Source organism: Panthera pardus, unplaced genomic scaffold (genome assembly GCF_024362965.1).
Source record: "Panthera pardus isolate Hobbes unplaced genomic scaffold, ASM2436296v1 HiC_scaffold_16, whole genome shotgun sequence".
NCBI classification, from domain to species: Eukaryota; Metazoa; Chordata; class Mammalia; order Carnivora; family Felidae; genus Panthera; species Panthera pardus.
This window is the reverse complement of record NW_026526721.1, coordinates 7,121,128-7,138,421: the sequence shown is the minus strand read 5'-3', so window position 1 is coordinate 7,138,421 and position 17,294 is coordinate 7,121,128. Positions and strand designations below refer to the sequence as shown.

Genomic DNA, 17,294 nt, shown 5'->3' with positions numbered 1-17,294 from the left:
CTACTCCCATGTTCCTCTTTTTTTTTTTTTTTAATATTTATTTTTGAGAACGAGGCAGAGCGTGAGCAGGGGCGGGGCAGAGAGAGAGGGAGACAGAGAATCCGAAGCAGGTTCCAGGCTCTGAGCTGTCAACACAGAGCCCGATGTAGGGCTCGAACTCACGAACCAGGAGATCATGACCTGAGGCAAAGTCACACGCTTAACCGACTGAGCCACCCAGGCGCCCCTCCCATGTTCTAACTACAACATGCACACCATATCAGTTACCAAGCGTTGCTGTAACAGAGAACCATAAACTAAGTGACTTAAAACAACAGAAATGTATTATCTTAGAGCTGTGGAGGCTAGCAGTCCGAGATCAAGGTGTCAGTAGGGCCGGCCTCCTCTGGGCTCTGGGTAGAATCCTTCCCCTGTCTCTTCTGGCTTTTGGTGGTGGTCAGTCAGCCATGCGTGCGATTCCCTGACTGACAGCTGTACCACTCCAATCTCTGCCTCCATTTTCACAGGGCTTCTCCCTATGTGCCTTCACATCATCTCTCCTTTGTGCGTCTGGGTCTTAATTTCCCCTTTTAATAAGGACGTAAGTCATTTTATTAGACCCACCCTCATGACCTCATCTTGACTTGATTCAACCTAAAAATACTCTACTTCCAAATAAGGTAATGTCCTAAGGCCCTGGGAGTTAGGGCTTTAACATAGCTTTTCTGTGGGGGCACAATTCAAACGACACCACATGCTTATATCTGCAGATCTATCTCGAGTCTAGAAACTTCTCCCAAATGCCTGAGCCAACTATGAAAAGGAAAGCTGTAATTTTTTGAGGCCTACTGTATCCTAGGCACTGTGTATGCACTTCACATGTGCTGTCTCATTTAATCCATACAGCGTCATATATATATGATATATATATATATATATATATATATATCATATATATATATACACACATACATATAGTAAGCATCACTATCATCTGTATTTGGGTGTATCTGCAGGCCAAGGAAAGCCAAGATTAAGTGACTTTCCAGATCTCAGAGCTACAAAATGGCAGAGATTAGAACACAGGTGTGGTAACCCCCGATAGATGACTCTCTACCCTAAGCTCTACCCCCATACTGCCTCACTGGTGTCCCACGGGTCACTTAAACACAAAATAAACCAAACCAAAATCATCTATCTTAAAATTTTTTTCTAATTCATTATACGTCCAGCCAGCCACTCACGCTAGGTTTAAGCCATTTTCTTTTATTTTTTTTTCTAAATTTTTTATTTGTTATTGAGAAACAGAGAGAGACAGAGCATGAGCATGGGAGGGGCAGAGAGAAGGGGAGACACAGAATCCGAAGCAGGCTCCAGGCTCCGAGCTGTCAGCACAGAGCCCGCCCCAGGCTCGAACCCACAAACCGCAAGACCATGACCTGAGCTGAAGTCGGACGCTCAACCGACTGAGCCACCCAGGCGCCCCAAATCTAAGCCATTTTCAATGCCATTGTGGAGTCAGACAGGTTACATGCTGAGCAACACAGTAGACTATTGTGAACATCTCCAGTCTTTCCTTCTTTACTTAGTCCCCTTTGAAAAGCCCATTTTAGAATTTCTGCAACAACTTAACCAACACATCCTACCATGGCATGGCTTTGTGTTCTTCCCTGGATAATTTTGATAGTGGCATGGGAAGGAGAACTCAGCCTCTGGGATCAGACAGAACTGGATGAGAATCCTGGCTCTCCAAATTATTGGCTGAGACACGCTGAGCAATGATCTTGGCTTCCCCAGCTTTAGTTTCTTTATCTGTAACGTGAGAACAACAAATACTGCCTACACCATAGGGTGCTTTGTGAGGCTTAAATGAGATAATACCTTACGGACAAAGTGGACAGCCCGGTGCCTGACAACAGTGTGCACTCGATACACGGGAGCCGTCACCATTTCTGTATTTATGATTTCGGTCACACATATAACCCAAGGGCAGTTTCCGCAATCACTACCCAGCTCATAGTTTAGGACGATAATTAACTTGGACTTTAGGAGTTAAGGTTTAACTGGTTTGGTCGTCTGCTTGCTTGACTTGGTTGCACAGAAGCAATTTAAGTAGAAGCTTATAGAAACACGCTCCATAAGGTAGACACAGCGGGAGCGATCCGTGGGAGTGGTTCGTGGCATGACGAAGTAAAATGAAGGCTTGAGGTCTTACCAACAACTTCTGTAGGTATACGTGAGCACAGGCCTGGGTAGCGGCTCTGGTCTCACCCACCTGCACAAGTGTTCCTGAGAGAGTTGCTTTGCTTCTAGCTAGGGCTCCAAGTCCCCATGTTTAAAGGGAGATGTTTATGATGGTTTTATGTGCCAACCTGACTGAATCACGAGACGTCCAGACATTTGGTTAAACATTATTTCTGGGTGTGTCTGTAAGGGTGTTTCCAAAAGAAATCAGCATTTGAATTAGAAGACTGAGTAAACTCGTAGCCTGCCCTCCCCTGTGGGGGTGGGTGACACCAACTAACCCATAAGGACCCAAATGGAACAAAAAGGTGGAGGAAGGAAGAGAGGATTTGCTCCCTTTGCCTGACTTTTGAGCTGGGGCATTGATCTCGGGCCTTCAGGTCTCTGGCTTTCATGCTTTAAGACTCAGACTAAAATCTACACCATTGGCTCTCCTGGGGTCCCAGTTTGCAGACAACAGATTGTGGACTCTGGGACTTCTCAGCCTCCATAATCACATGGGCTAATTCTTCATAAGAATAAAAAAGTGGTGAGGGAGAGAAGGAGACAGAGAGAGAGAGAAGGAGAGAGAGAGAGAGAGAGAGAGAGAGAGAGAGATTGGTTCTGTTTCTCTGAAGAACCCTAATACAAAGTTCAACTAAGATCAAGAGTCTTGGACTGCCAACTCCTGTGATCCTGTGATTCCTGCTAACTAAATCTGGATGACCATGAACTCAATAAATGCGCATTAACTGACCCCTGCACACAGGCCCCGAGCTCGCTGCTTTGTCTGGTGATGAAGAATACGAAAGACATATTCACCAACTCACAATCTAATAGGATAGACAGGCTCAGAAATTATGACCTCTAAGAAGACGAAAGCATAATAGGTTTACCCTCTGCACTTGGTCAGTGAGTACAGTCTTCTATCACTTGGTATTCGTTTGCTTTCCAAGCCCAGCTTGGAGATGTCATATGTTGGGAGGAATCACGTGACAGCCATGTGAGCCCTCCGTCACTCTAACAACTCAAAATCTTGACTTTCCCATAAGCCAGACCAGCAAAGACCCCCGCTGGGCGCATGTTCTTTGCATGGAGCCGTTCTCTCGTGTAATTCATTCCGTTCATAAAGGATGTCACAAGAAAACGGGCCGGTGAAACGCAATGCTGCAATTATATCAGAAAGATAGTCCCATGGTCCCCTCTATAGCCTCAGTGGACCCTGAGTGTCAAGTCCGGGGATCCTGCGTGTGGGATGCAGAATTGAGAAAAACAATGCCTTCCTTGTGAAACTTCTCTGTTAGAAACAAGGATTATGTTCCCACATGACTTTTTATTTTGGCTGCCAGGAAGCTCAAAGCCATACTGGAAGCATGGCTACAATATCTTGGCCAAGCGTGCGGTCAAGTGTGGTCAAAATGGCTGCCTCATCCTTTCACGTGACTTTGGTTTTCCATCAATAGTTTTAATTGCCTCAGTACTGACTCCTAATTTCTTTTTGATCAGTGGTTTGGTTCGCGGGTCTATTGGTAGTTGAGTTCACAAGGCATCTCAAATCCTTCATGGGATTGAATGAATATATGCATATCGAAGTAAGTATGAGGTGTATTCTGGTATACAGTGCGAAACAAAATAAAGCATGGTAATAAAAGAATTGGTAAGATGTAAAAAAAAAAAAAAAAAGCCATGAACTTGCCAAAAGATCAAGGCTGGTTTCCTAGACAGAGTGGATTTGCCTTGCAGAAGGATCTGTTAGCAGAGAAAGGAAGAAGGGCATTCCATCGGAGGGAACAGCATGGGCGAAGACACTGGGTTGCAGCAATGACAGCATGAGAGCAGAGTGACGGGGTGGGGGTGGGGGGGACAGGATGTGGCAGAGAAAAATGACGGAGGCTGCAAAAAAATTTAGGAATCGTACCACGAAAGGTACAAAGGAAGCTCCTCTTGACCAGCCATCTCATTCCTCAGATGTTTGTGACATTTGCCTGAATCAGTCATCTGAGCTCTGAATCCCACACTCTCCTGTCAGGAACTACATACTTCATTGTGGATGGGTCTTATCTACTTCTGACAGGCTTTGGTCACTTCCTCTGTGACGGGTACATGAGTTATAAGTGCTCAGTGAATACTTGATGAATTGAGGAGAAGGGACCCAGCACAGAGGGTGTGAGGAAGACACAATACCAGTAATTCCAGCCATGGGTATCTGGGGGGCAAGAATAAAGGGGTCTTGAATCATGTAAGAGCTTGTATTCATGTGACTGAAACACAGTAAGCACTCCGTGAATGAATGAATGAATGAATGAATGAATGAATGAATGAATCAATCAATCAATCAAGCAATCAGTCAATGGAGTGATGAAGCGAATGTGGCAATTCTTGATTTCTGAGACTTCTGATCACCATGAGTGTTTGTGCCCCGGGTGGCTATTTAGAAAATAAAAGTAGAAATGTTTGAAAAGCCCAGTGCTTCAGCACTCATGTTAGGGAATAAAAACAGAAAAGGGAAAAAAATCTTTCAAAATGATGTAAGCTGCTAAAACCAGCGGTCCCGTTGCATTTTGGTCAGCATTTTGCAACTTTTAAGAACAGTGGACGAAGACTGTGCCTTCCTCTTTGTAAGCCCTGTTGGTTAGCACATCACCAAGTACGCTGTGAATACCTCAAAAGTTACAGTGGCTGCCAGAGGGACACCTGGCACACAGAGGGACAGCGTCCCTGATGGCAGGTGTTCAGTGAGGCACTGTGAAGCCCAGGCTCTTTAGAATACTAGCTCCATGGGGCGCCTGGGTGGCTCAGTCGGTTGAGCGTCCGACTTTGGCTCAGGTCGTGATCTCATGGTTTGTGAGTTCGAGCCCCGCGTCGGGCTCTGTGCTGACAGCCCGGAGCCTGGAGCCTGGAGCCTGCTTCGGATTCTGTGTCTCCCTCTCTCTCTGCCCCTCCCCTGCTCATGCTGTCTCTCTCTGTCTCAGAAATAAAAAGAAAAGTGCACTCCAGTGGTGCAGTGGGGACCCATTTGTTTCTGAACAGTGATCTGTGTTTGCAGAATTGGGGAGGCAGACGTGGAAACACCTGCAAGTTAGATTCCTGCATCGTACCCCAGGTGTCTTGGCTGTTGTTAGCAATGCAGCCAAATGCCTACAAGCCTCATACTATGATTCAGTTTGTCAGAATGAATCTCAGGCTTCCTCTTCTCCCACGCAGCATTTCGTGCCCTTAACGGTCCCGGGTTTTCCTATGGATGAAGTGATGCGTGGTCTTTGCAGATTTTATTATTTTATTTTATTTTATTTTATTTTATTTTATTTTATTTTACTTTACTTTATTTCATTTTTTATTTCATTTTATTTTATTTTATCTTATTTTATTTTATTATTTTTATTTGAGTATGTCTGACACACAATGTTACGTTAGTGCCCCACCCATGACAGGTCCCCAAAATACACCCTAAGGGAGAAGAAGCTTTAGGAAGACAAAATTCCTTCCCCCCCGAACGGGTGACTCTTCATTTTGCAAAATTGTTGGGAACATCATCGTGAAACTATTGGTTACTTCTTCCCGGCCACCCATGCCTTTATTAAAAACAGGTAAAAACAGGTACCTGTGTTCACGTAAAACTTATTCAGTGTCTTCTACTTAGATTAGAGCTTCTCAAACCATGTTCTGCATGCAAGTCACCCAAAAAGCGTGCCAACCATGTGGCCTCCTCAACCCTTCCCACACCCAGGTTCAGGAAACTCGGAAATGTGCATTTTCGGATCGCAAGTCTCCCGGGTAATCCTGATGCAAGTGGTTCTGACTGTACCCGGAGAAACTCTCTCCAGTCGGTGTCCAAATCCACCTGAGCCAACCACCAACGTGCCGTCTCACCAGGCCGCCCGCGTAGGTTCGCTTACGAACCTCCTCGTAAGACGGAGTTCACGGAATGACACTGTGAGCCTGCCACCGTGTAAGGAACAGCCCAACCCCACGAGATGGAGACTTACACCTACGGCCATGCACACCAAATAGACAGATAGATAGATAGATAGATAGATAGATAGATAGATAGATGATAGATAGATAGAAACGTATAAATGTGATTTATTGTCGAACCGTGTACTTCGCGAGGGAGAAGCACGCATCAACAATTTTTCCAGGACAAGAGGCATGAGCCAAGGCTTTCCAGAATGTCTCGTGGTCTCACTGAGGGTTGTTCTCATGACTTCCCTGTTCCTCCCCTACGACAAACCGAGGAATACGTTTTTCTCTCGACTCAGAATGAACAGCCGGGCCATCGCTTTCCTTTTTAGCCCATGAACGCTTAACCACGTACCGATTGAGGCCTTCCCCTTCTCACTGACGCCCGCTGACACCTTGGAGCTGAATGCCACCCGCCTTCTGCAACTGTGCAAAGGTTAAAAGTTTGCATTTTAAAGGCAGACGCTTCAGGGCGCCTGGGTGGCTCAGTCCATTGAGCAGCCCGACTCTTCATTTTTGGCTCGGGTCATGATCTCACGTCTCATTAAACGGAGCCCCGCCTCGGGCTCTGCGCTGACAGCACGGAGCCTGCTTGGGATTCTCTCTCTCCCTCTCTTTCTCTCGCTCTCTCAAAATAAATAAATAAAAATTAAAAATAAAATAAAATAAAAGCAGATGCTTAGAAATAAGTATTTTTTTCAGCAATCTTTATGACTTGCACGGATGAGCGTCAGTCCGTGTGTTTAGCTAGAGGGAGACACACATGCCAGGTGGAGCCAGGTTTGGAAAACTCTCTCCGTGGGCAGAGCATTCGAGGCCCAAGATGTGCCCGAACAAGGTGCCCGGGTCCCGGAGCCAGGGCTGAGCTGCAGACGTCGCAGCTGGACAGGGCCGTCCCCGGGTCCTGCAATCTCACGGCCACATTGGGGAATTCTCTGGACGGTGCAATGCGGCCGTGTGGGCGGGCGTGAGTGGGTGTGGGTGTGGGCGCGTGTGTTCATCTGTGTGCCTGTGTATGACCACACCTACTTGAAGCTTGACCAATAACTGGAAGGCTGACGGCTTGCAAAATCAGCCACAGCTCTCTTACAAACACTAGCAACCGAATAACTGCCTGCGTTTGGTATGAAGCAACTGAAGGAGGGAAGAGCTGGAAGAGGCCTTTCTTCAGGGGATGAAACCAATCTTTGCACAAAAACGTCAGTATGAGCCAATCTGCACGACCGTCAGTCCACCCAGCCAGCTGACATTTAATGAGCACCTACTATAAACCGGGAACGGTGGGGGGGGGGGGGGGGCTCTGACTTCATTGACTCGGTCCTTTGCCTCTTCCCCGTATAAACAGCTCTCCTGATCTCTGAACATTTTACTCAAGGTAGGAAGCGTCCAGTCTGTCCCTCGTTGGCAATGATATTGACGACATCGAAGCACATTGATAGCACGACAGAAACATGACCCCATCCGTATACAGTGTGAGCACATCACGCGTTACCTCCCGGGCCGGTGAGGCTCTCAGGAGCCAAGACAAGAATCTTCAATACGGGCCTGTCCTCAGATGGATTCTCTGGTCTTAGAGAACTAACAAAAACTTCGTTTCGCCTGACTTGAAGAAACGACGCTCTGAAGAAACAAGGCTAAGGCTGAGAGGGGTTGTGTGGGTGGGCGCTCTTCGGGTCTGTACCTCGTCCTGTTCACGTCCAGACAGCGTCCGAGGCAACGGCGTCCCTGCCCCCTGCTCCTCCCCAGGAACTCCCCTGCTCTCCAGCCTTTTTCAGGTACCCCACGTCCAGGACGCGTGCCTCAGACCATCTGCATTTCCGTATGGCTCCCCCTCCACAGGAAGTGCCTTTTGTGCGACGGCCCGGGATCGAGTCCCGAGTTTCGGGTCAGCAGCTCGGAGGCTATGGTCAAACCAAAAGGGGGGAGCTTCCGTACAAAAGCCAACTGCCTTTCAGTCAACATCGAAACCTGTTTTGTCCCCGTCACGGGGCACACATGAGACTTCATGTCTGCTGTCTCCTATAAAGGTCTCACAACATGCCTCCGAGGTGGCCCCAAAGGATGATGCCTTTCGTATCAAGGCATCAAGCAGTCTTGCTGAAAGCCACCGCCCAGCGACCACCCCGGGGAGCAGCCCGGGCCACGGACCCAAGCCAGACGTTCTGCCAAGTACCGCGTGCTTTGCACTCTATTTGGAAGGTGCCGGAGGTCCGTGAAAGTGGCCGCGTGCAGGAGAAGGGGCAGCGGGATGAGAGGCACACCCTGAGCGGATCTGAGCCTGCGGCCACCCCGCTTCACGGAGGTGAAGGTCAGTGACCCCTGGAGCAAGACGGAGTCCAGTCTGCGCGGACCTCGCTCGTGCACTGGCAGCCTTTCGCGCCTTCTCCCCTCGCTTGGTGTTCATGGAGAACCTACCTCAGGCCAGCCCTGTACTTGGCCATGGAGGTTGAGCCTTTCGGGGGGGCTTGCGTTGTACTGAGGGAGGAAGCCACTCAGCAAACGCTCACGTGAATGGACAGTGGAGTGACAGCCGGGAGACCAAGAGGGCGGAGGGGGTTGAGGTCAGCCGGTGGAATGGGGAATGGCTTTCGGCGGGGCCTTCGGGAAAGGCCTCTCCGAGGAGACATTTGCACCGAGCGCTCGTGAAGGACAGAACTACCTGGAACCAAGGGTTTCAGGCTGAAGTGACCCTGATTCCAAGCCCCTGAGGCCAAGCCACAGGGTGACCAGATGGCTGCAAGGAGTGACAGAGGGGAGCCCACAGGGGCCGTGTTAGGAGCCGAGATTTAACCCAGCAGCTAACGGAAGAGACCCAGGGCAGGTAGGCCCGTCTGAACGCGGACTTGGCCTTCTGTTAACAGTAGTCCCCGGGAGAAGTCAGTTGACCCCTGGGAGCTCCATTTTCCTCATCAGGGAAATTGTGATATAAGGATTCCTATTTTCCAAGGGGCGCCTGGGTGACTCAGTCGGTTAAGGGTCTGACTTCGGCTCAGGTCAGGATCTCGCGGTCCGTGAGTTTGAGCCCCGAGACGGGCTCTGTGCTGACAGCTCAGAGCCTGGAGCCCGCTTTGGGTTCTGGGTCTCCCTCTCTGTTCCTCCCCCCTCATGCTGTCTCTCTCTCTCTCTCTCTGTGTCTCTATCAAAAATAAACATTAAAAAATTAAAAAAAAAACAATTCCTATTTCCCAAGATATCACGAGATGGTGCCTTCACACTGCTTACCCAAAACCCTGACACCTGTTAAAGACCCACAAAGCAGTGACGGTGTCTGTGGTAGTTTTGGGTTTCTGCAGCTCGTTTCCTCTGAAAAGTCATCTTTCCCATCACCTTCAGTTTTTTGCTAAACAAGTGAGTTCGTGGCATTTTCCTCAAGTTCAGGGCTATTGCTTTGGTTTGAGTTTAGAATTACTTCTGTGGCAAAGAGTCATTCTGGTTCTCAGAATCGGGACGACAGGCCAGGGTGAGCTGGAATTTTCAATTTTGAGCACGAACCGTGATGCCTCCCAGCTTTGTATTTTGCCAGCTAAGAAGTCTTTTTCGAAAGCATACCACGTAGAATGAAAATGTAGCACTTCATGCAAAAACAAGGATATTTAAGAGGGGCGCCTGGGCGGCTCGGTCAGTTAAGCGGCCGACTCTTGGTTTCCGCTCAGGTCACGACCTCACGGTTTGTGCGATCGAGCCCTGCGCTGGGCTTTGCGTTGACAACGCAGAGCCTGCTTGGGATTCTCTCTCTCCGTCTCTCTCTGCCTCTCCCCCACGTGTGCTCTCTCAATCTCTTTCTCAAAAATAAACTTTTTTTTTTTTTTAAAAAAGAATATTTACCACCAAATAATCTCAGAGAAAGGGCACTTCTTCCCCTGAAAGGTCATTTTTCGTAGGTTTCCATCCTCTCTTTGTCTCTCCCGCGCGCACACACACACACACACACACACACAGACACGCACACACACACTCAGTGGACATTCCACCACAGGTGGACAGACTCCTGTTGGCCTGCGTTTACAGTCACTCCCCCAGGCCATGGAGGGTGCCGGATGCCAGAGGCAGGCAGGCCAAGCTCGACGGCACCCTAGGAGCATCTGACCTGCTGGGACGATCACTCTGCGCTCGTTCGTGGTCATGTTTGGGGGCGGAATGTGCTTCTCCTCCATGTAGCTGCCATAATTCATGCCGACGGTGTCTGGGGCGCCCGCCATCTTCCCGCCTTTTGCCATGCTGCATTCATCCGGGGAGTTTCTGAAGGAGAAGAAGATACATTCTTCCATTATTGCTGCCCCCCGGCCGGCCTGTGATCCACAGAGAGAACGGAGCAAGGGTGTGGTGGAGAGAGGCGGACGGAGAAGGGAGGAGAGTCAACGGGCAAATACGGTGTCTGCTCGGGGCTGAATGGCCCTGTCCCCCCAAAACTCCTTTCCTGAAGCCCTGACAAATGGAACGGTATTCAGAAGTGGGGCCTTCGGCAGGTGATCACATGAGGTCACAACGGCGAGGCCCCCATGACGGGATCAGTCCCTTACAAGAAGCAGAAGGGACCCGAGGACTCTCCCTCTCTGTCTCTGCCACTGAGGATACACTGAGAAGGTGGCCGTCCACAGCCCAGACCCTGGCCTCGCCGGCACCTTGACCTTGGACTTCCAGCCCCCAGAACTGTGGGAAATAAATTAATAAATTTGTGTCACGTAAGCCCCCCAGTCTGCGGCATTTAGCCATGCCAGCCCGAGGGGACTAGTGCACTGCCCACCCTCGGCTGAAGCCCGGGGCGGCCCGGAGGGAAGCAAGTTGCCAGCTGGCTTCTGTTTCTTAAGCCAGAGCCTTCTGAAACTGTCATGTCAAAACTCCACTGGTGACAGCTGTTTGGAAACACTTGCAAGGAACAGTGAACCGCCACGGTCCTGTCTCCGTGACTGTAAACAGGCCATGTACCGTATGCACAGAGGTGACCCCAGCTCGGACAGCTGGGTTTATCCTCCAACGACATTCGCCTTCAAAACCTCAGAATGAAATTCGTGTGTTCAGTTTCAACCCCCTATAGCCAATCATGAGATATGGAGCTTTGGAGGCTCACGCTGTCCCTAGCCGAGACACCGGCAGGCGGGGCAGGGACGGGGGCAGAGCTGGCAGCCTGGGAGGTGGCCGGAGAGTGGACTCAGCTGCCCCTAGGGGTTGGGATGGGGTGTGAAACCAGCCATGAGGACGGATGCAGATAGGAGTCAGCCGCTGGCCCTCTGACGACCACTCACAGGGCCACTACCGTTAGGAAGGCAGCGGCAGCCATTTGGATAAAGACAAACCCTGCCTTCTTTCTGGAAAAAGAAGAAAGGGACCATAAATATATGACGAAATCATATCTAACAGGGAACCCCCCAAAAGGAAAATCCAACGCAACCAGGAAACAGAAAAAGATGTCAATGCCTTTTAGAAGGTTAGCCCACAGCTCATTAACTTCGAGACCACTGTAGATGAGGGGCCTTGATAGTTGGGTTATATCTTCTAAGGTGGGTTTCCAAAAACTGCCTCTCGAGCTCTACCCCACACAGGATTTTCCTACTCTTGGGAATCTCCAAAACTCCACTGCATGTTGGATTCCCTCCCAGTGTCTAAGGCGTTGAGGTTGTGGGCTCCACTCCAATGAACTTTTCTTCGTCTCCTCCACACCTCACTAGTTGAAGCTCTGCATCCAACTTGTGGAATCATGGAACCATGGGCCTGGCATGGCCTTGACCTTCAAGCTTGAGAACATCAAAACCCTCTGAGCCAGAAGGGCACTCTCTGGGTGGGACAGGCCCGGAGTGGGATGGAGAAGGTCATTCGGGAGCCAAAGGCTTGGCAGGGGTGTGGACAGGAAGGGCAGACCAAGGGAAAGAGTGCCCTGGAAAAGAGGGAAAAGAGGGAAAAGAGCTCATTCAGCATCCTAGATCACTGAAAATACACACAGACCTGGTGCTGATGGAGACAGCCCAGGGCTGACAGCGAGGAAGGCGTAGGTACATCTACAGATAAAGATCATGGTCAGGGTCACAGGACTAAGGCCCCACCACAGGCCTGGAAATACATGGCCATGTTTCACAGCATCCCCACAGCTGTACTAACACGAAGGAAATTTATAAACAATAACAGTCTGAGTTCCCATGGTGCACACTCTCTAGATTTCCATCACTGCCTACACATGCATTATTTCCTCCTGATGCTACTTTTCCTGGCTGCAGACACTTATCTCTAAAAGACCCATCCTAATATCACAACACGGAATGTCTTCACTTGACACTTAGTTTCCTATCCCTCTGGAAAATTCCAGCAGTTGAGGAGAAGGTGTGTGTTTTGGTGTATTTTCCTCAAGGAGAGAAGTTACTAGGGACTAGGGGACAGAGTCTAAAAGATTTGGTTCTTCAAGGAACAAGCTTTAGATGCTGTTCAGCAGATGAGCATAACTCTGGCAACAACTACAGAGTCTGGGATGAGCGCTGCAAGTTCACCCATTCACTCATCCATCTAGAGCATTTTTATTGAGTGCCTGCTGTTTACCAGGCACCATAAGTTCTCTCTTCTCCAGCAGGACAGGTAAGCTTTCCCATTCACCTTCCATTGAAAACCAAACCCCAAAAAACAAAAACAAGAAACAAAACAAAAGCAAAACAAAAACAAAAAACAGAAGCAAAACAAAAACAAAACAGCCCTCAGACCCTATTTTCAAAAGCTGTGCCTTCAAGACAGTTGAAAAAAAAAATCATCTTTTTTCCACTGTATTTTGTTTTAGCTTCAGGGGAAGATAGAATGGAACCAGGTTTTTGATCATTTCCAATAGTTTCTGTAAAAAAAAGCTCTAAGGGAACTCCGGCCCCAGAGAGGGGAGAGGGTCACCCCCCAGGCCACTGACAATGCTGGACTCCAAGCAGGTTATCAATACACAGTGGCCACAAGAGCCCCGGCTGTTCTGTTCTCACTTGCCAGGCATTTCCCCTGGTGTATTCTCTTGGGAATTTTAACAGACCAAGAGGAGCACACAGAAGTGTGGGCCCTGTCCTGAGAGCCTAACCATTAACAGTCCTCACGATAGCCTGGGGAGGCAGGTGCATACATCACATCCATTTTTCAGAGGCGTCAGCCAAGTACACAAAGGAGAAGGGCCTGCTCAGGTCGCAGAGCCAGGAGAGGTCAAAAGTAAGACTTGAAGCTGGGCAGCCTAACTCCCTGCCCCTGTGCAGAATGCCCCCACCAAGTCAAGGGAAGATGCTGTCCCTACAAGGTGAAATAAACCTGAACTTCAGAAAGGCGTTGACAACTCCCTGACCACGTGTTACTCTGGTTTAAGCCATGTGTTGCAATATTTGCACAATTCCTATTCTAGGGCATCACTGTAGCCCCAGGGCAGGTTCAATCCCGGGCACGGCGTGTGTGGGACCCAACGAAGGACACATATAAAAGAAAAAAAAAAACCTAAGTAAGAAATAGAGGCAATTCCAGGAGAAGAACATTTTTTTCAGAGGGTACATCTATTATTTAGACACTGCTTTGTTTAAGAAAAAAAAAAATCTCAACCTGATTCAGAGAACTGGAAAATGTATTTTTAAAAGTCTCACAGTAAATACATTTTCAGTTCGTAGCGCAGGTGTGAGAAGAAAAGACCCACACTCTGCGGAATCTGCCTCCCGGCTTACGGCACTTGCAGCTTCAACATCGTGCACTCCGAGGCTTGTAAGTCATCAAAGAGAAACTTCCAGAAACAGTTTGGTACTCCCCCGGCAGCAAGCCCTGCCAAGAACAGAGGATCATGTGATCTCTACGCTACCTACCATGATAAGGGTTTGGGTGTTCAATGTATCGCTTCTGAAATGCACATAGCAAAGGGCATCCCTTTAAGTACTGTATTCTTAGTATTTACATACGTGTTTTCTAGCAGTTTCTGTGAAGATTCTAAGGCAATTCATTAGATGCTTGCTAAATGGGTCATCATTTATATGAAATATGAAATACGAAATGCTCTGGTCTTATTGTTTGGGGCATGAATTTCTTCATTGCAAGTAAGGCATCCTTCAAGACATTTCTCTCAATGACGCTTTTCAGGGCATACGGAAGTTATTACGCAAACCCAAATCACAACGAGCTATCACCTCACACCTATCAGGAGGGCTACTGCAAAAAACAAAAGATGACAAATGTTGGCGAGGACGCAGAGAAATCGGAACTTTTGCATACTCTTGGTGAGGATGCCCAATGGTACAGCTGTAATGGAACGCCGTGGGGAGGTCCCCGAAAGTCTTTTTTAAAAGACAATCGTATGATGCAGGGATCTCATTTTTGCATATTCATCCAAAAGAATGGAAATCCAAATCTCAAAGCGATATTAGCACTCCTCTGTTCCTTACAGCTAATATTCCCTATGGTCAAGGTGTGGAAACGAATGTCCACGGATGGCCCGGTGGATGAAGAAACTGTGGTACGTGCAACAGTGTGCTCATCCTCCTGTAAAAGAAGGGAATCCTATAACGCACGACAACGGCTGGGCCTTGAGCACGTTATGCTGAGTGACATAGATCGGTCACCGACGAACAAAAGCCGGTTTCCGCTTCACGTGAGGTATCTAAAGGAGTCACATTCAGAGAACTGAATAGTGGGACAGTGGTTTCCAGGAGCTCGGGCAGGCGGGGAGATGGGGGGTTACCAACCAATAAGCATAAAGTTTCAGTCAAGCAGGATGGAAAAGCTCTCGAGACCTGCTCTCCAATATTCTAGCCTTTGGTCAACAATAACGTGTACCTCAAACTCTGTTAAAAAGGTATAGATCACTGGGGGACGGCACAGAGCCCTCTTCGGATCCTCTCTCTTCTGCTCTCTCTGACCCTTCCCTGTTCACACTCTTTCTCGAAAATAAATAAAATAAATACTTCAAAAAAACCGAACAAAGAAAAAAGGGGTATAGATCTCATGTCAGGTGTTCTTACCACATTGAAATAAAATAAATTGGAAATGACTGGGTCTTAGCCACATTCTCGTATTCACATTTTCGGGTCTGGGTTCAGCGTGTAACCCGAAAAACACTGGTTTTGACAATCCCATAGAGAATGTGGCATCAGAGAGAGGGATCGGGAGCTGGGAGGACGGCTGCTCCCCTCTGTCACAGCAGAAGAAATCCCACCTTGGGCTGAGGTCGCCCCGGGAGGGGAAGGCTGGTGCAGAAACAAGAATTTCGCTAAGGCACCTGACGAAAGCTGGGGCGCCATATCGCTTCCCAACTCCCCCAGTGCCCTCTTGGGGCCACACGGCTTTGGGAGTTTAGTCTCCCAAAGGAGCAACCTCACAGAACCCCATGGCACACGCATATAACTGTGGCCACTCCAGGGGATATGGAAATAGCGCAGAAAGACCCTTCTACCTTCACCTAGAAAAGATGGCACCACGGTGCCCTTCTTCAGAAAACCGCACACACATGCCCAACTCAGTTGGCTTGTCGAGCCTCAGCGAACTAAACACTCTGAAAGAGCATTTGCAGAATCAAGTTCTCATGAATCGAGACAGTGAGTGCTGACTTCGTAAGGCATACTAGCATTTCAAATCGACGATCGAAGGGGCAGGCAAAGAATACCCAATAAATTGGAAATTGCACTAAATTTAAATTCAGGTGAGATGTCAGCCATGTCCCCGAACCCAACTGGGTTCTGACAGAGTTTCAGAATCAAGGGGCTGGAAGAATCTCCATCCCCAACCCCCCAGGCATGACTCTCCGGAAGCTACTTAGACCAACAAATGTTTAGTTCACGTTACTAATGTTTTTCTAGGGAAGAGGTTCCATCATTCTCCTCTGCAACTTTAGAGTTATATTTATGTGGGCGTGTGGTGGTTTCGAATCTACTTTCTTCCTTTACCCTTCCTCAAACTATGTGAGGTTTACGAGGCATAGAAGACGACACGATATAAGACAGTTATAAAAACGCACACGAGACAAAATGATAACATAAATAATCAAAGGCATGGAAGTGAATTTAAGGTAAGGGCAGAAAAGTAACCAATCACGAGATAAAATCAGCACATTGAGTAGGCTTACTATTTATGGTTGCTAGAGGTAGGACACTAATTTATCTCTGAGCTTCCTACTGGCCAAAGCAAAGAAGGAAATGCATCCCGTTACTATTCAAGGTGTCAGAAACATTAAGACGAACCAGGTCTTAGCAAGCAACATCCTTCCCAGTATCTGACAACAGATTCAGAGCATCGCACACAGTGTCGGGGTAGGGGTGGGGAGGGCTGGTGATAAAGCAGGGTGCTCCAAGCACTCAGGTCCCTGCTGCTTCGGCTACAGAAATCAAGAGACGGCACATCCTCACGAGTCCTCCATACCTGCCGTTTCTTGACCCTTTTGGAAAGAACTGGCCAACCAGGGAGGTCAGTGCAGGAATATTAAAAATAAGCAAATAATCAGGGCACCTCGGTGGCTCAGTCATTTAAGCATCTGACTCTTGATTTCTGCTGAGGTCATGATCTTACGGTTCATGAGTTTGAGCCCTGAGTCAGGCTCTGTGCTGACAGTGGGAAGCCTGCTTGGGAGTCTCTCTCTCCCTCTTCCTCTCCCCTGCTAGCTCGTGATCTCTCTCTCTCTCTCTCTCTCTCTCTCAAAAATAAATAAATAAACATTAAAAAGATAAGGGAATATGGGGCGCCTGGGTGGCTCAGTCGGTTAAGCATCCAACTTCGGCTCAGGTCATGATCTCACAGTTCAGGGGTTCAAGCCCCGTGTCGGGCTCTGTGTCTCCCTCCCTCTCTGCTCCTCCCCCACTCGCGGTCTGTCTCTCTCTCTCAAAAATAAATAAGCATTAAAAAAATTTTTTTTAATTTTTAAAAAGATAAGGGAACAATTGAAAAAACAAAAAAACCTGGAGAGACAGAATGGTCTATATCCCAGTTTCCAACAATCTTCTGTTTCTATGTTTTAAACTCACATTTGCCCCTGAGAGCACCCAATGCACTGTGGGCAAACAAATATTTACAGACCTTACTTAGTTCATCTCCTACCTAGTATTTGACTGTTTATTCATCCCAGGACCGGCCTCAAGCTCTCTTCATGTATTTACGTTGTAGTAAATATATGGGCAACACATCTCACACAGTGCCAAAGTCACGGGAAATGCCACATGTTA

General features: G+C 48.3%; 1 protein-coding gene across 9 annotated transcripts in view; it reads right to left on the bottom strand.

Annotated features, from left to right (window-relative positions):
- The window catches only part of ERG (ETS transcription factor ERG), a 264,354-nt gene that overhangs the window by 32,408 nt on the left and 214,652 nt on the right, over positions 1–17,294 (bottom strand). For all 9 annotated transcript variants that reach the window (XM_019420350.2, XM_019420352.2, XM_019420349.2 and 6 more), the window contains one exon: positions 10,250–10,401. In XM_019420350.2, the coding sequence (XP_019275895.1) occupies positions 10,250–10,401 (152 nt within the window). The remainder of the gene's footprint in view (positions 1–10,249; positions 10,402–17,294) is intronic.